The sequence below is a fragment of the Nyctereutes procyonoides genome, unplaced genomic scaffold (genome assembly GCF_905146905.1).
Source record: "Nyctereutes procyonoides isolate TBG_1078 unplaced genomic scaffold, NYPRO_anot_genome, whole genome shotgun sequence".
Lineage (NCBI taxonomy): Eukaryota > Metazoa > Chordata > Mammalia > Carnivora > Canidae > Nyctereutes > Nyctereutes procyonoides.
The window spans coordinates 4,278,514-4,298,716 of NW_026575122.1; the positions used below are offsets into that span (position 1 = coordinate 4,278,514).

At 36.7% G+C, this 20,203-nt stretch overlaps 1 protein-coding gene across 2 annotated transcripts in view; it reads left to right on the forward strand.

The window, feature by feature from the left end:
- Positions 1-20,203, forward strand: part of MARCHF1 (membrane associated ring-CH-type finger 1) — a 296,887-nt gene that overhangs the window by 124,395 nt on the left and 152,289 nt on the right. For both annotated transcript variants that reach the window (XM_055336612.1, XM_055336613.1), the window contains exon 2: positions 16,909-16,959. In XM_055336612.1, the coding sequence (XP_055192587.1) occupies positions 16,909-16,959 (51 nt within the window). The remainder of the gene's footprint in view (positions 1-16,908; positions 16,960-20,203) is intronic.

Below are 20,203 nucleotides of genomic sequence, written 5' to 3' on the forward strand. Positions count from 1 at the left end.
CACCCAAGGATCCCCCTTGTCTTTAAACTCTTATCATCTGCTACTTCTGTGAAGTTCAGGTTGATAACCCCACTGTTCACTCATTAAACATTCTTTAACATCAATGAAATATATATATATATGTTATATATATTTTTTTATTATATAATATATATTATAAATTTTAATTATTTGCATGTTCTTTAAATCTGCAATTTGTTCACTGCATTGTCAACAAGCTGTAGAGTGACATAGCTGGGTGTCATCAATATTATTAGTGTCAATAAGTATCTGCTGGTTGAATAAATGAATGAAATAATGAATATTGAATAAATTCAGCTGAATAAATGCTGGACTTATGGCAGAAACTGAGTTGCCACAGTTAATTAGGGCCCTAATGAATCACTTCACTCATTCATATCTATTTCATCCATAAAAATGTAAAATTCAAGAGGTACCTCTTAGATCTGTTTTTTAATAATACCCTGATTGCTCATGCTAACGTATTTCTCCATACAGCATTACTTTTAAAATACCGACTTGATAAAATGTGTAATTTTATGCCATGAAAGTGAAGTGATATCTTAAAAATTAAAGACATGTGATTGCTCATATTTCTCATCCTTTTTTAAAATTTCAAATTAGAAGATCATTGGAAGCCATGAAAAATGAAATGATGTCACTCTAACCACGATAGTTTATTCTTTTTTTTTAATTTTTTATTTTTTTTATTTTTTTTTATTTATTTATGATGGGCACACAGTGAGAGAGAGAGAGAGAGGCAGAGACACAGGCAGAGGGAGAAGCAGGCTCCATGCACCGGGAACCCGACGTGGGATTCGATCCCGGGTCTCCAGGATCGCACCCTGGGCCAAAGGCAGGCGCCAAACCGCTGCGCCACCCAGGGATCCCTAACCACGATAGTTTAATAAAAGTGAAAACAGGTATTAACTAGATACAAGCTAAGATATTTACATAAATTGGCTCATTGAATTCTTCTAATAAAGGTACTTAATGATGAGTATTATTATTATTTTTATTTTACAATTTCAAAAACAGGCACAGAGAAGATAAATAAGTTTCCCAGGATCGCACAGCTAATCAGCACATGATGGAACCAGGACTCTCCCTCTTTGGGATTTCTGACTTGAGAGTCTATGCCCTTACATGTTGTTCTGTACTGCTTCACAATCACAGGCTGTGCAAGGGTAGAGGATTTATTTTTAAATTAATTTCCTAAAGCACTTATTGAATGGAAAATGCATTATTATCACTTAAATCCTCATTGTTTATCTTACCAGACTTTGTTTTCTTCTTTGGTGCCACTCTTTTAGTCACGCATTTTTTGTTACTTGAAACATAAACTTCTCACTAAAACGAGTAAGTCAGTGATTATAATGTTAAACGCCACTTAGGACATTTTTTTCCAGAGACATTATAAATTAACATATTTTATTAACTTAAAACCTTTATTCTTCTGTAGCCATTTGCCTTGAAGAGAAGATCTGCTAACTTATTGATTTAGAATAACCATTGGCAGGAGCTTTCTAGATCTCGAATAGTTCCTAGACCCAAGGTTGCTGCTTGGCAACCAACTCAAACTTTGGCACTTCAGGCACATTTTGGTTTTGGGATGATGCTCTCTCTCTTGCACGTCGCTGCACTCTAGCCCTCCAAGCTGCAGCAGATCCCCAAGTGTTGAGAGTGGAGCTGACCCAGGACAAGCAGGTCTACACCACTGCAAGACAAACAATATGTCCTTCGGATTCCATATACAAAGGGAGCATATTCATAATCCTTGAACATGACAAATTCCAAATATATGTTTATAAGTTAAGATTATGCCTGCATTTATAATAGAAATAAAGGATTTTTTTGGGGAGGGGGGTTTACAGGTTGCCTGATTGTAAGTTGACTTTAATTTAATTCTGTCTGACATCTTAGAACAATCAATATTATCATCTAGAGGGCTGTGAAATCACTTTTTCATATTACCACAAAGGCAATTTGCAAGTTACTCCGTACAAATAAATTGAACATCTTGTACTCTGAAACAAATTTAAAAAATAGGAATAAAACCAGATAATTATATCCATTTAATGCTTGTTTTGTTTTTTTTTTTTTTCATAAACTGAATCACATCAACCAGATTTATAGGCCTCCTAGAACCTGCCACTAAGTAAAGAACTATCATAAAATTTCAATTTTGTTCTTTCAAGAAAACTAATTACATAAGCACATGAATCCTTCTAGTGATAAATAATAATATACTAACATTGTTTTATTTTGAATCACTAATATTTTGATGACAGCCCCTATCGATCTTCTTATGTTCTTTATAAAATTTCTGTACTTTATATGTTTTATGTTTTTCAAAAATTTTAGAAACTAAATTGTTCCCCGGACTATCTTCTAGTACATGAAGATCTAGGAAGTGTTGATTTTTATTCATCCCATAGAGTGTGGTTGAAAATTCATTAATTGTTTTGAATCTGCTTGCGGTCAAAGGTCTTAATGCTTTTTGAACTTCTGATATTGAAGTAGAGAATTTTCGGCAGATATGCCGCCCTTGTTTGATTATATTTTATCCCTAGAGATTATTTCTATTATGGGAAATTCAAATGTCTTTATTAAGTAGTCATTAATTCATGTTCCTTCTGTGCACATTTATGCATATTATCTTGGATCTCCGTGATTCCCACCAAGAATTAACGTTTAGCCCCTTCAGATTTTTGCATCTCAGTGGTAGAAATCGTGTAAACACTTTATAAACTCAAAGCCTAAATATATAAAATCTAATACCTTTTCTGATGGAGAATAAACTAGCAGTATTAGCTTACGATATTAGAATTCCAGGTAGCATATTTAGTGGCTATCAGACCACTATTCTTTCTATCTCTTTTAAAATTTTCAGCTCATTATCCTAAGTCAAAGTGCAATTGCTTCTGGTTAACCCAGTACCACTAAACATTCATAAATAGCGTTATCACATGGAGAAGTTGGCAATATTGTATATGGAATCCAAAATATAGTATACTATGACCAAAATCAGCCCAATGTTGATTTTTATTTATGACTTTATAATTTAGCCACATTTTAAAAACAAGTATGGATTTTAATTTTTCCATTATAAATGTATGAAATAAAGGCACATTTTATTATTTGTTAGTGAAACATCATTTAAATTACTATCTTATATTTATTGTCTATTATTCTCAAGAATACTTATGATGCTCTCTAAAACAAACAGAATTGTTAGTAGTTCTCTTTAATTTATTAAGTATCTGTGATGTTCCATGCAGGTATTGGATTTGATTTAAATAGAATAAAGATGCAACTGGAAATATATATAGTCCCTTCCCTTGAGTAACACGTTATCAAGTAATGATAGTATAATAATATATATATAAATTTACTCCCAGGTCAATTTCATTAGTAATTGCTATTTATGTACAATGGGTCTCCAAAATTTTTATGAAAGAAGTTTGAAGACAATAACATAGTAAGAACCTGGAGCTATGGGAGTTTTATGTAAGTTGAGTTTATATAGCAAGCAAATATTTACTTACATTGTATGTTTTGGGATGTCTTCTGTGTGGTAGAGAATCAGAGAGGTCATGGGAATCCAGTGGCTAAAACTTTTCATTTTAGAGCCACTTCTAATATTCTTTATTGAAACACATGCCAGAAATCCTACTCAATCTAGTACTTAATATTGCTAATTGTTAAAAACCCAGTGAAAGAATAACATGAGACACTGAGAAGTAGTGACTGGTCTGAGGAAGTCACGTAGCCAGTGAGTATGAGCTGATCTAGAATTTGAAAAGTAGATCTGACTGCAAGTTCATTCTAATGCTTGTTGTTGTTGTTGATGATGATGATGATGATATATTTACTACTTGATATCTTTTTGATAGTCAAAAATCACCTCTTCCCATCTCTTTGTAGTATACATATTTCCACATAGCTGTCCTTTACAATACAATATGCCAACTTGTTAAGACTTTTCTAGAAGTGACCAAGGCCCTCTGAGGCTTAGTTTTGAGTGTTATGAAGATGAGAAGCAGAAGCAGACATCCTGTTCCACATTGGCCTTACCCTTACTCTATGAGACAGAGTCTCATACCTCTATCACTATCCATAAGAGAGATTTGAAGGGATGGTGTTAAGTTTATGAGAAAATGTTTCACAACGTATTTCGGAAACTAATTTTTCACATTTTCAAGAAGTGGATTCAGAACTTCTATTTCTAACAAATTCTGCCTCTTAGGTAATGAAATACAGGCTACATGAAAATAAGGTTTCAAGTTTATATAAAATGTAAAATTAACTATGATATGATTTGTTTAGCCCATTATGTTCCATGCTAAACGATTTATCCCCACTTCCTAATTTAATTCTCACTATTATCAACATTCTACAGGTGCTTCCACAGAAATTGAGCAAATAAGTATTTTGCCCGAGTAGCATCTTAAATGGTGTAGTTTGAATTTGAGTCCAATCATTCTGGTAAATTTACCATTTATTAGCTATAATACTATATTAAGTAATAACTCTCCAGTGTCATTCCTCATCATTTCCTCCTGGATCCAAGAGACTGCATATGTGGAAAAATTAATTTCATTTTACTATGGCCTTTTGTGAGGTGACCTGTTTTCCTACCCTCTATCATTTGTCTAATCATGGACAAGAATCTTGAAGTAATTGTCTGAAGTGTGAGTTCAGTTTTTTTTTTGTTTTGTTTTGTTGTAAAAAATAGCTTAAGGAAGGATTACTCTCTATAACAATGGAGAAAGACTGAGAAAGATAAAGGGAGATGGATTATGTTAAAACTGTTGTAATAATTTAGAAACAATCCAGCTGTGATGTTTTCCTGCATGCATGAGATTTGCATGTGTGCTATGATTGACTCTCAGGCTTTCTTCTTAAAAGAGCTCCATGAAATGTTGCCTTAAGAATTTGTAACTCCGGGGGCACCTAGGTGGTTCCGTCTACCTTTAGCTTAGGTCATGATCCTGGGGTCCTGGGATAGAGCCCCTCATCAGGCTCCCTGCTCAGCACAGAGTCTGCTTCTCCCTCTCCCTCTGCTCCCTGCCCCAGGCCCCACTTGTGCGCTCTCTCTCTCTCTCTCTCTCTCTCTCTCTCTCTCTGTCAAATAAATAACCAACATTAAAAAAAAAAAAGAATTTGTAACTCCAGACTCCCTGCTAGGCCAATAGTATCATATAATGAGAAATTTGTCAAAAGTTGCCATAAATAAATGACAGTGAGAGGAAAGGCCTGAAATTTGGACATAGTACCTTTCCTGATACCATGTTCCTATGCACATCTAGCTCGTTGTGCCTATTTATCCAACTAGGAAAATCTCATGTGTCTTCAGTGATTTTATAAAACCAAAATTTACATAACCAAGGATAAATTTCATCACATTTCTTTATATGTTACTGACAGAAGGAAGGAGGGAGAAAGTTGAATAATGGAGTGGGGACAAGAATAGAAATCTGGCACAAGAATGGAACAGACTGGAAGTAGCACATCACATGTAAGGCTCTTCCACAAGTACAGAAGGAAGAATTACGAATCTTTTCATGGATCATAAACTTGCCTAAACACATACTTGCATAAGTATGTATGTATGTGTGTGCGTGCTGTGAAGATTTTTAGAATTTTTAAATACTACTCCAGAATTTGGGGGAAAAAAAAAAACCCTAGCCTGAATTTTCCCTGATAATGTCTTAAGAAATATATGGTCATTAAAGTGCTTTTAATGGAATGGAAGATGAAAAATGCTAATGAAAACACCCCACTGTGCAGCACGATTTAGGTGGTTGGTCTCTAATATGGGGACTGTCTTACAAACATGTCCCCAATCTTAAATTAAAGCCTTAGAGAGAAGTGATTTAACTCTAATACAAAAAATAGTTTGAAAACAACTTGATAGATTTTCTAGTAGCTGCTAACTGTAGTAGATAAAATATGACCATACCTCTAGAGCAACCTTCTAAGATCTTAATTTGATGAAAACTAAGCAAAAATTAATAATGATCATGATCATGATAAGGCTCTGCAAAGAACAATAAAAATGACCTATCTCCATCAAGGTACAGAGAGAAACAGATGACACTTCTAGATTGGATAATTTGGAGGGCATGACGAGCCTACTTACAGTGGGTGTGAGCAGAGCATATAGAGGACGCAAGGGGGAGTGCAGCCCTTCCTGGCTAGAAACAACAGGAGGTATTATTGCCACCCAGGGCTTGAACAGGCAGATAGAAGGAGCATTTTTTTCAACACGCAAAGACTCAGTGGGTTTTGTGGAGAGGGCTGCCTGACAACCGCTGATTCCTGCTACTAAGGGACAGAGCTGCCTCTGGTGATGTTTCAAAGAGGGGATCACTACTCCGCCTCATTGTTCTCCATTCCTCTACTCTCCTACTGGCGGCCTGCTTTGGGGAGTGAGATCAGAAGCCAGAGAGCAAAGGGTCTGCTGGGATCCACCCAGGTGTGCCTCCTGGGCACAGATCTGTGTGAAGAGCAGGACATGGGTCTCCAGTGACAGACCGATGTCTAGCATCCCTGCGACTAGAACATCTGGAACTCAAATGAACGTATGAAGTCTTTACGACTCTGAGATTCCAAGACACAAAAAAGACCAAAAATCGGGGGAAACGTGTAGCATTTATGAGAAAAGCAGCCAGTGAATTAATAAGGCATGGGACTTTGTATATACTATCTTGCAAACAAAAAGACTTAACAGGAGACTGGCGGTAGATTTTTTTGACAATATCCATTAAGAGTACTGTGATAGAAAGTATTTGAACCAAAAAGAATCTTATACATGCATCAACAAAGAATACAAGAAGTTTTGTAAATTATGTGTATATTCTTAGAATACTAGGGGTGTGGTGAGCTTCCTGTTTTTAATGTGAACATAGTCACAGAGAACAGAATTGTGAGAACCAGTAGAAGTGCTCGTATTTCACTCTTATAAAGATTCAAATGTTGTACACGAAAGCTTGGGCTGACCTTACTCTATTTACTGTAAAAACAAACCAACCAACCTAGCAGGAATCAGCTTTCCAAACGAGCCACTAGACCAAAACCCCTCCTCCTCCTGGTTAGCAGGCAGCCGGTGCCCCGTCTGTCCTTTCGTGCCTGCGAAGATGTGTAGACGAAGCCCTCGGGGCCTTGTCTCTGCTGCTCTGGCATTGAGCCAACGACTATTTTACTGTATTATTTTTCTTTCCCTCCAAATAAGACTCCTCCATTGAAACATTTGCAGCCCTGGAGTGTCTAGGAATTAAAGTTGCTAACTTGTTCAGAATGACCCGTCAGTCATCCACAGAGGCTCTTTCTTTCAGAAGTGTGCACACTAAGAGGGTGTTTTTGCTTGACTTTTTTAGGGAGGGATGGGAGGGTTTCATCACATGATTTTTATATTCTTCATTTACTAGCCAGTACCATTGTTTGGACTGTCTGAATAAGTTTAAGGCCCTTATTCAGTACGATACTTAGCACGATCGGTAAGTTTTTCCATTAAATTTGGTATTTGGGAATATGTTTATTTTTTAGGAAATTAAGAGTATTTTCAGTAAATTCTGTAGAGTGCAAAATTTAATAATAAATGTGACTGCTGGGGCACCTGGGGGGCTCAGTGGTTGAGCGTCTGCCTTCGGCTCAGGGCATGACCCCGAGGTCCTGGGATCAAGTCCCGCATCAGGCTCCCCCCAGGGAGCCTGCTTCTCCCTCTGCCTGTGTCTCTGCCTCTCTGTGTCTCTCATGAATAAATAAATCAAATCTCACTTGATGGGATGAGCACTGAGTGTTATACTATATGTTGGCAAATTGAATTTAAATAAAATATTAAATAAATAAATAAAATCTTGATAAATCAATAAGAAATGTGACTGCTGACCTATAAATGTCCTTTTCACTAACCTTCCTATAATTCCAGCAAATCCAGGCTTCATAATCCTACTAGTTCTAGCTATATTTGTATGCCGTCTTACACTAGATTAGGGACAAGCTTTTTCAAAGTGTATTGTATTTGCTTCTACTAGTTTTGAAAAGGTGACCACCCATTCATGTATTCTTATGCCTATTTTGCAAATTCAGCAAGCCAAGGCCAGAGAACACAGATGATCTTCTTATGGTCACATGGTTAGCAATGGAGCTCTAATCCAAATGTCATAACCACACATCCTGGGAGCTTTTATTCTCACCAATCCTACTTGACTCAATAATTAATTTGGTGCCTTTATGTTCCATATACTGTACTGTCTTGGGGAATATAAACATAGGTTCCTTGCAGCCCTTTTGATCACACACACACGTGCCTTTCTCCCTTTATGATATGTAATCTTTGATGAGTAAGACCAACTTTACCATTTTTGTTTCTTTAATTTTCTTAATGTGATATTTTATTTTAAGATTTTATTTATTTATTCATGAGAAACACACACACAGAGAGAGAGAGAGAGGCAGAGACACAGGCAGAGGGAGAAGCAGGCTCCAGGCAGGAAGCCCGATGTGGGACTTGATCCCGGGTCTCCAGGATCATGCCCTGGACCAAAGGCAGGCACCAAACCGCAGGGCCACCCAGGGATCCCCTTAACGTGATATTTTATTTTAAAAAACTATGAAAAACAAGTAAAACTATAACACCCAAAGATGTTTAAAGAAAAAGCTAGACTATCCCCATAGGCCTCTCTGCTTCCTGTGATCCTACCAACCCGAGGGACTGAAGGTAATCTCTGTGAATAGATGGTGTGGTATTAGCCAATATTGGATGAGCATATTCTTGCTCCGTCAAAAATATAAATGTAGATGCACAAATATATCTAGACATTATTCTTTACACATTCTTCTCTACACATTATTCTTTAACTCTTTTTTTTTTCACCTAAATGATCATGGATATTATCACTTACCAACGTGTAGAGCTATAACTTCGCATTTGCATTATAATTTCTGTGAGCACATCACATCCATATATAATTTTACATAAACGGGGATCCAACATGCTCTTTTTCTTCTTAAGGACTCTTTTCCCCCTTGTCTCGTTTCTCCTCTTTCACTGGACTCTCCTCCTTCCCTCTTTCTCTCCCCCCAAGAAACTCATGTTAACACAGTCACGACTATCCTTCCATGACTCTTTCTGTGCTCATAGAGACACACACAAAACACGTCTACACATGACTATGTGCACACATAGACGCTCATAGAAGTTCTGTCCTTATATATTTTTCAAAAAATCACATGATACCACTTCTCGTTTTACTCTTTTGCACTCAGTCTCCTTGTGTGAAAACCCCTTTGGCCAAATGGCAGAGAGCTAATCTCTTCTATTTCATAACTGCACAATATTCCAAAATGTGGCCGTACTATAACGTATGTCATCATTTCTCTATTGAGGAGTATTGTTTACCCCATTCGTCAGGAGGGAGAAATCGGGCTTTTGTTTCAACCTAGAGAAATCAGACTTTTGTAAAGATCTGTTGCCTTGTCTGGGCGAACAAAGAAAAGAAACTGGAATTATTTAAAGCTTGAGAAAGAGACCCACAGAATTGAAACTCCTGCTCCTAAGGAAGGAAGGAGCCAGCAGGCTGGTGCTGGTGTCTACGACAGGTGGAGTCTGTGTGTGGGGTTGTTAGAAACACGGTGTCATGTACTCAGCAACCGCTGCAGGTGGCACTGCGGCTTCCTGGGGGAGAAGTGTTTCTAGGATGGTCCTCGCACAAGGAGCAGATGCCATCGTCCTTCGCCAGCCTTCTGGTTGGCCTCGTTGGTTCCCCCTCTGAATGGAGCTTCCGAGGGAGCTGGGGGACCAAAGAGAAATGTGGTTTGCAGAGCCCCGGCCTCAGAGTGCAAATTAGAAGAGTGGATTGAAAGCTTTGAGAACACCAGCCTAACCCCTGGCACATCTTTACTGTCAAGACTTTTGTGGGTTTTTTTTTTTTTTCAGTTAAGAAGGGTGCTGTATTAAGTGTCCTAATTCTCATATTCTTATGAACCAGTGCTTTTATTTCTCTGGGATAGATTCCCAGATGGAAGATTAGTGCATAAAGTGATATTTTTAATTTTAACAGATGTTGCCAGATGTTTTTTTTTTAAATAATACTGCAAAAATGCACACTTCTACTGGCAATTTTTGAGAGTACTCTTTCTTCTTATCCCCACCAGCAACAGAGGGCTATCACTCTTTTCAGTCTTTCCAACATGATGGGTGTAAAGCAATGCGTTGTTTTTACTTTAATTAGCATTTTTTCTGACAGTTTGTGATTTTTAAACATTTTATCATGTTTATTAACAATCTGTAGTCTCTTTTTGTGAATTTCTACCCCTGTCTTTTACTTATTTTTTTTTTCTGTTGGATTTCCTCTGTTGCATCTTTCATGAATGGACAAGATCTCTTTGCATATTACAGAAATTGAACTTTATCAATCTTCTATGTTGTGCTTTTTTACAACTTTATTGTTTGTTTATTCACTTCAATTTTTTCCAGACATAATATAATCAAATATCACAGCTGCTGGTTCTCATATTAGTTATATGGACTTTCCTTACCCCAACATTGAATTTATAATTTAGGCTTATTTCAAATATTTTTTTATTGTTTATATTCAAGACTTTTTTCCCTCTGGAGTCTATGATTGTATATGCCATTTAGTATGAGTTTGATTTTTTTCTTCCATGTAGATAGTTGTGAGAAGTATTTATTATGTCAGCTTTCTTTTCAATATTGACTTGAAATACCAATTTTACTATGTGTGAAATTATTTTATGTGTCTGGATTTTCTGTTCTGGATTTCACTGGCCTTTTGTCTAATTCTTGTGCCAATGCCATGTCAACTTAATCAGTGACTTTTAATATGGGCTAAGCCTGGTAGAAGGAGATCTCCTTTTTTCATTATTTTCTTGGCTAGTCTCAGGCATTTCTTTTTCTATATATGTTCCTTAAATTAATTTTATCTATCTTCTTTCTGCTTCACAAAGGAAAAAATAAACCCCATTGGAGATTAATTGGAACTACATTCTATTTAAATGCCAATTTGTGGTCAAACGGTGCTTTCATTTGTTCAGATCATGCTCTCCTCAATAAGATTCTATAATTTATATTTTAATAAGATTTTATGATTTCTTTGTTAAGTTTATTCTTAAGTATTTTATGATTTTTGTTTTTATTATTACATTTCTGGTTATTTATTGCTAGAAGGGAAAAAGCTTTTGATCTTGCAGTATTTCCATTACGATACACTAAACTGTCACAATAAATAAATCCAAAAAATGTGATGGCTCCAAAGACCTACAAGTTTATTTATCTTCCATGAAAATTTACAGTGTATGTTCTTAGTTGGAAGAGGGCTCCTCACCATGTGATCATTCAGGGACTCAGGAAGACTCAGCTCTGCTGTCTTTAATAATGTGGCTTCCTGGCTTGCTCTGAGAGTCACCATCTTAGCACCAAGCAATAGAAAAATAGCATGGAAGAAATTTTAGATTTATGGTACAGACAGGAAACTAACAGTTGTGAGCTCTGTTCACACCTCCCTGGAGGGAATTTAGTTAAGGCAACCTGTGATTGAAAGGCGTGTTGGGAGATAAGAGTGTGACTGGAAAGATGTATACCCAGTTGCCATTCTGTTCATACAGAAGAAGGGATGATGCATTTTAGGAAATTGAGTAGAATCTGCCATTGTGTAATTACCCTGTTTCTAGCCATTGTAGTAAAGACGGTACTTGTGATGAGTACTGGGTATTGGAAGTGATGAATCACTGATTTCTACTCCAGAAACCATTATACGTTAACTCAAATTTTTTTTAAAGTCTCATTAATTGTAGTAGTTTTCTTGTTTAACCGAATACACTTGGAATTTCTATAGTATCAGTAAGAAAAGATTGTTTTGTTCTTTCTTTTCAATACTCTCTCCTACCAAATACTTTTATTGTCTTTATATTTGTTAGGAACTCTAGGATAGTTGAATACTAACAAAAGCAAACATCCGTAGCAGAATATCTTTAACATAGTTCTTGTATTTTACCATTTAGAAAAATTGGGGGCATTGATTTTAAAATATTGTCTTTATCACTTTCAGAGGTTTCCTCCAATTCTTATTTTACTTAAAGCTTGCATAGTAATAAGACTGCAGAGGTTGGTCAGATATTTTTTCAGCATCTAAGATCATAATGTTTGTCTCTTTCAATGTATTAATCTAATGAAATGTTTCCAGATTTCATAATAAGAAATTATCTGGAATAAATCCTGTTTATTCTATTCCTTGTGTATTTTCTGGATACACCGCTCATGTGTCAAAGTTACATGCTACTCTTTAGGTGTATGCTAATATGTTTAAAGAATTTTTGCATCCAAGTAAGACTCAAGCATACTTTTCCTTCTTTCCTTCCTCTTGGGTACTGACTTAACACATTTGAAGCTCCATCTGTGCAAGATTAATAACATGAATTAGGGGACTGTATGTTTCTGTGGTCGAGAATAACGTAAAGAAAATTGAAACTCTGTGTTCTTAAAAGTAAGGTAAAACTCACTTGTGAAATCATCACGCCCTTATTCTTTTTAGGGTATACAGACTTCCATTTACTTATCTACTCTCTCGTTATTTGGTGTATCTATCGAAGTTTTCCTCTTCTTGAATAAATTCTGACAACTTTTGCTTTGCTAGGATATGATTCATTTTTTCTAGGTTTTCAGATTTGTTGCAATGGTATTATATGTAGCATTCTATTATAATTTTTCTAATTTTTTCTGTGTCTTTGGTTATTTGTCCTTTCTCGTCTTATCTATTTCTGATTTTTGTTTTCCTTAATAAGTCTTACTAGAAATTCATCTATTTTCCTGCTATAAGAAAATATTTCTTTATTCTTCTTATTTATTTCCATTTAATGAGTTTCAGCTTTTATATTTTATTATTTTCTTACTCTATTCTTTTATTGCGCTTCATTACTGTTTTCTTTAACAATGAAAACATTTACAGTTACAAATTTTTGTCAGGATATAGCTTTTGCAGTGTTCCCTATAGGTCTTAGTATAACATTTTTAAGAATTTCTGGGTATAATTTTTCAGACAGTTTTCATTTCATTGAACCAAGCATTATCTAAAAATGTGTTAATTAGTGGCGATTAAATTTATTAATCACATTTCAAGTTTCTATTTCTAATTTTACTGTCTCAATAGCAAAGGAAAAATCTCTACTTGAAGTTTTTTGTTTAGGTATTATTCGAGGGTAAGTCAATTTTAAACGTTTCATTGAGTTAAAAACAGCACTTTTCATTTAGTGGACATGAATTTCTTTTACATATCTATTAATCAAGTCTTATTGCAGTATTCAGTTTCTCTGTGTTTTGTTTGCTTATAAGCCACATTGCTTTCAAAGACTTTTCTTCTTACATCTTTTAATTACCTTAGCAAAAATAATTCCGTTTTCTGCTTAGAATTCTTCAAAATTGCCTCATTTCTTTTTCTTCTTTCAAATGTTCTTGACTTTTACCCTGGACTGGCGGAGGGGAGGGGAGGCGATGAGGGTGGTCAAGGAAAATAACTAGAGAATAGCATTTTATCAGTGAAGTGTGTGGATCTTTTTCTGGTTTCTTCACTCAGGAATAGTTATTTTCCTTTAGTTTACATAAAAAATCTCCTTCAAATTTCCTTACTGCCCTCTTCTGATCAATGATATAATATACAGAGTATTCATGTGTAGATACACACACGCCCAGCCATATTGTATATTCTTTGACACAGAGCATTGTGTTTAAAAGGAACTATGTCGTTTTCCTTAGATTAGAACATTAAAAAATATGTTAAAATAATTTAGTAATGATTTTCTCATTTGGTAATCATTTTTCCTCTCTGGTAATAAAAATCCAACCATGTTTTGTAAGATCAAATTCTAAAAACAATTATTATTATACAAATAATAATCTCAAAACAAAACTATCAGATACATTTATATCAAACAAAAATTAGAAACTTCTTGAAAATATTAAAAAGCACTTATGAAATTAGAAGTCTGTCCATCTGCATACTGTGAATGAACTTCTAAAATCAATGTACTGAGATAGCTGCTCAACTTTACTGTGTGATGAGCCCATACTTTTCATGCAAACTTGTCTGAAACTCTCGTTGGTTCCAACTTTTAGTGACCTACAGGGTCACCACAGTTTGGGTACCAGTAACTTATGTTAGATTCTAAGACAGCGTCTATTTAATGGAAGGCAAAGAATTTAAACTGACCATAACGAGGTATGACAACCGTATTTGACTAATCTACAAAGAAGAATATGTCATTGCAATAGTAACGGGACAAGGACCCAATTAATTAGTAGCAAATTCGACAGATTGCTTTGGAAGTTTTCCAAGAGCAAAAGTGTTTCTGGTGCTTTGCTTCAAAGAGCAGGGCAGGCCAAACTTCCTTAACCCCCTTGGGTAGAGAGAAATTTGATTTTTTTTTCATTCTTAAATTTAATATGTCGGCACCTACTCCACAATAGAGACAGAATTACAGGACAGAGAAACTAGGATGTTTATGTTTAAATGATGAGTCTAGTAGCCTGTGATGATCGGCCTGATTTTTGAGGGCGCTTCTTGGGTGCTCCCGCTCCCTGTGAATACTAATGGGAATGTTATAACCGTGCAAACTATAAAATGTCTTCATGTACAGCTCATTCGAGTCTCCCAACCACCCCCAAGATGTCACCTCCTCTGTGTCACAGTGACGAAAGCCCTGGATTGTCTAACAGTGTGCTCTTGCCAGAGCCAGTGCATTACCAAAGGGCAAGTTGCAAGTCAGGCCAGCACAGCAATGGTGTGTACCCTCCATCCCCTCTGTTAACCAGAATAGAAGCAACAGGGAAATCAGCCATGGCAAAAAAAAAAGTAAGCTTTGCCTTCGCTCCTTTATTTCTTGCAATCCCTGGTCTTGTAGTAGGAAAAAAAAAAAAAAAAAAAAAACAAGGGATTTCAGGTTAAAAGATCTCCTGAAGTACTAAGAAGAAAATGCCTTCTCCCCATTAGATGGGATGTTGCTCATGAAGAGAATGGAAATTATCTGCTCATGAGAACCTCCTGCTGAACTCACAATTGTGGAGGGAACCTGACCCTCTTGGTTTTTATCTGAAAATGCCACAAAGTCCTATTTGGTTTGAAAAATTCAGTAATCTGATGCCATATTAAATTTCTATAGCACTTCTGGGTTCTTGCTGAAAAACCTTTCTAGTTCCTTAATTATGTTTTTAAATACCATGTAAATATAGAATACACAATGGAACAACCACCACAACAAAATTGCCCCCAGCCTATTACACTATGTGACTTATTTACCTCTGCTCACACAATAGTGTGTCAAAATCCCAAATTTCACTCAGCGGGGAAGATGGATTGGTTTTGTTTTCTGGTCTCTAGAAGAGGAGTTGAGATGTCAGGAGAAAAGTACTTCTCTCCATCACCAGAGGAAGCTAATCAAGGCAAAATGTCTGCTGGCAGCATATTCATTAATCTTCAGCTGGATCACGGGCCTGTTAGGAGGTGTAACTAATCGTGTCGTTGTGACTCATCTTGGTGTGTAATAACACGCTCCACAGTGACATCAGTGGTTGTATGAGATGGATGTCACATGTAAGGGAAAAAAATACTGTTCTGCTGAAATATCTGCAAGCCTGTGCATGACACGGTGACAATTTGCAGTAAATGCAGCTACTGTGTCTCCACAATAACATTTGCCATATCCTGTCATCACTGTGTTTCTGGAACCTTCTGGAGCCGTCATCGTGGGGCAGTTTCAGACCTGCAGGTTGTTAGATCAGCTTTGTTCTCAAAAATGACCCGTGTCAAGATGCACTGGGGTTGTCTACGCAGGTCTACTTGGGCGCTGAGTCCAGATGCTCAGAAAATTCTTAAAAAGACTCCTAAAGCATCAATTCAGACTCTTCACAAACTTTTGGTCTCTAGAACAGGTTCTTCCAAAATTTTCTCTGCAGAAGGAAAGGTCTACCGTGATTCTCTTGGTACGTGTAAAATGCATGATTCGCCGCATACATTTGGATTTGTGACTCAATTAATCACTAGCAGATAATTGGCCAAGTAGAAGGAATAACCAGACCGGACCAGACAGGAGGCCTCAGGTGGCCCCGGCTTGGGCATGAGCACTGCCACTGCTGGGAAAAGACTGCCTCTGGGCCTTGAAGAGGGGGCTCCACTCTTGAAGGTCTCTTTCTACCTTAAGGTTGTATGGCCTTTTTAAAAAAACTAGCAGTTCCAAAGCTTTTTTTTTTTTTTTTCATGTTTCTTTTCTACTAAATAGGAAATCCTTTAAAGAGACCAGGACTAAGGGTACAATTTTTTTAAAACGTATTTTTAAGTTTTAGGTGTTAAAATCATTGTTGAATGCTTTTGATTTAAACAACGGAGTGTTTTAAATTTAAAAATGTCTTTATATTTTAGAAGCAAATGAACATAAAAGACGAATAACAAGTATTTTAAAAGAGCAGGAGTTAGACGTATGCACCATGTACCTGGTATACAGTAGTTACTGACACTAGAAACAGAATTTACTCAGAATTTCCTGACAGCAAAAGCGAAAGAGGAAATAATGGACTTATATCCATTTTGTAATTCATTTCAAAGGAACCACATTTATTTTTCTAGAGAAGTGAGCATTTCCTGGTAATAAATACTCCTAGCCTCATGCTAATTGAAACATTTTCACAAGGACAATGATATGTACTAGAGAAATAAAATTTGGTGAGACAAAAGCCATTGTGTCAGCAATTTGTGTATCTTTTTTTAAAATTTTTTCGCAATTTGTGTATCTATCAGTTGACTAGCATTTACACGTTGACCTGCGCTGTGCTTTCTAGTCTCTGCAGTAAAGACTATTGCTATATTCATAATCAATGTCTCTAATTTTATTTTTCAGAATGACAAATCCCCAGGGCGATCAGCAAGTCGATCAAGTAATATTTCAAAAGTAGGTAAACTATATTTATTTGTTTATTGATTTTCATATTTTATGAGTTCAAGTAAATATCTTACAATGTTTAACCTCTAATTGTTATCTGTGAGCAGTACACAAATAAGACTTGTTAATGGTTTTAACTATTTTAAGCTTTTGCTGTGATAAAAAGACACGATATCACACAACAAAAGTAGTTATTTTTCCTTGTCAGTACTTTGTGCAAAAGACAATTTGTTACTTTCAGAGTGTTGGGCAAAGTATGGGGTTTTTTTTTTTCCTCTTATTTCAAGGATCATGGAGCTGTCACACACCCAACTTGAAACTGTATCAACATTCATGGTACAATTTCCATGAATTCAGTTTTTCTACAGGTTTGGGCTCATCTATGCTCATATTCACTAGGATGAGTTTTAGAAATAAGACATTAGTTTAGTCTTATTTGTTTTATAGAGTCAATGGATGAAAAAACAAAATACTTCCTGGACTATCTATAAATCTAAGCAAAACACCAGAGTATTGAAAATCTAGGGAAACTCTAGATTTTTTTTTTCCTAGAAAACAAAAAATTAAGGGCTATTCTCTAAAATGAGATACAATGCAACGTACAGACTTTGTGTTTGGGGAGTGAGAAGTCATTTAGAGCCATTTATCAAACTGGAAAATTATGATTTCCAAAAACGTAATTCAGACAGAGATGGATTTACCGTGAATAGGACTTGCCCTACAGGGCCACCCACTTGCCAGCACCCCCCACAGCCATGAGCTTAATTTTGTGTATGTGAATTTTATATTATTTTATTTCAAGAGAGCCAGCCCCCCAAATAGTTGTCAAGTCTAGGCACCATGGTACCCAAATCCACTTCCAATTTAGGGAAGTGTTTTGTTTTCAGAAAAAAAGAACTTCATTACTCATTGAAAAATAGCCGTGGCCAAAGGGTCAGCATTTTCTGCAGCTCGTTTCCCGAGGCCAGTTCTTAGGAGCCAATGCCAAGATGGTCAGGTGACTCCTGCAGACACACTCGGCTGCTCACAGGGGTGCAACCCTACGCTTCGGGAACTCTCGCATGTTCAGTAACAGCACGTATGTGTGTCTGTTGCCCTGCGAGACCACAGCTGTGTTATGATGCTGTGCACCATACAAGCATCCTTAGAAGGATAGTCCAGAACAACAGGCAACAGTCCAGGCAACGATGCTGGGGACAAGACGTGGGACTGAACATCTATAGCTCCATCCAGATCTGAGGACCTTCCCAGACGTCTGAGAGCCAGTGTGGGCTGCTACTAATTCTGAAAAAAAAAAAGAGGATCTGGGTGTCTGTTGCTGCGCTGTCACTTCTTTCTTACATGTGTGTGACCATGAAACATTCCCTTAGCCTCCCTGAGACACGGCGGTCTCCTCTGTGACTTGAGGGTGACCGTGTTAGTCCCCTGAAGGCTCCCATAAGCAGCCGTCGGTTAAAATAGTACCTTTCAAATGTCTGTCCTCTTGGTCACCTCGTGAAGAGCCTTGGCTGCAGCTGCACAACACCAGCATCTCTCTGAACTGGAATGGTCACGGTGACCTGGAACCTTGTCAGCATACTGGCCAATCCTTTGTCCTGCCAGACATCATCTCATGATCCAGAGGTACGGTCATCGTGCATTTCCGAGCTGCTGTTTGCATCTGACATAATGCAGCTTGTTTATAACTTTGAACCTTTTAACGTTTTCTTTGAGAAATAAAAAAAAGTCAGGAGTGTAGTTTCCCTTCTGTGAATTCGTCCCGGCTCTAATATGTATTAATTGCATCGCTGTGTGGGAGACAATTAATGACAAAAATGCATTATATTGAGGGAAATGAAAAGCTCTCTTCATAAATAGTCTAATTGCACCAGAGCAAAAACTCAACTATCAGACACCCGTAGAGATAAAAAGATTGCTCTGTGCTTGTTTATTTTTTTAAGCCAATATAACTTTCCTTTTTATCCGTGTTCAGAATGACAGTCACAAATTCTAAATACATTGTTGAGTCCTCACTATTTTTTTACGAATTATTAAGTGATAAACTTTGCATTATGGCCATACAACTTACCAAGTGTGAAATGGCAAAAACCAGCAATACTTGAGTCCTGTAACTTTTAAAGTGGTGGAGAAAAAAAAAATATTAAAGCAGAGCAAGGATGTTTTTCCTCTCATTTTATCAAAATAATTTTTATGTCAAAAAAAAAAAAAGACTGAGCTTTTCAAGGGGGTGATAATCAACAGAGTAATTAAGAGCATGGATTCCAAAGGAACTGCTTAGGAGGGTTATTTAACTTCCTTAATATTTTAGCTGTAAAAGAAGAATATATAATAGCATCTAGCTCTTGGAGTGGTGCTTAGAACACTGCCTGGCTCTGTGCAAGTATTAGCCATACTTATTATGGGACTCTTAATTATTTCTATCTCAGTCAACGGCGCCAAATAGGTTCTCTGTAAATCTTTTTTGTAAACAAGTGAATTTGAGACATGAGTTACAATATATGCATTGTGTTTTGAGTGTGGTAAGAATAAATAATAGACTGGACAGGATTGAGTAAGATGTTAGAACGTAGTAAAATAGGGGCGCCTGGGGGATCAGTGGTTGAGCCTTTGGTTCAGGTCATGATCCCGGGGGCCTGGGATCGAGTCCCACGTCGGGCTCCCTGCATGGAGCCTGCTTCTCCCTCTGCCTGTGTCTCTGCCTCTTTGTGTCTCTCATGAATAAATACATAGATAAAATCTTTAACAGAAAAAAAAACATAGTAAAATAGTGTTCTGACATAATTTTATTGAAAAAATACTGTACATTTCCATTTCCAAAAAAAGGGTGTGTAGTGGCACCTGAGTGGCTCATTCCATTAAGCATCTGTCATGATCCTGGGGTCCCAGGATTGGACCCCACATGGGGCTCCCCCTTTAGTGGGAGTCTGCTCTTCCCTCTGACTCTCCCTCCTCTTGCTCTCTCTCTCACTCTCTCTCTCAAATAAATAAAATCTTTTTTTAAAAAAAAGTGTGTACATGCATATACATATATATATTTAACAATAATATATTATCTTAGGTCAGGAGGAATATTACTCATAGTGGGCATCTTTCTTAATTTTTAACAAGTTTGTGTCATCCCCAATCCTTTGATACAGGAAAGTCCCAGATACTACAGAGGATTCCATCCCCGGTGGGCTAGCAGAACTGTCCACCACACTACTGAGTCTGCTTTCCTTCCTGTTTCTTGCAGTTCTCTACTGAACCAGCAGAC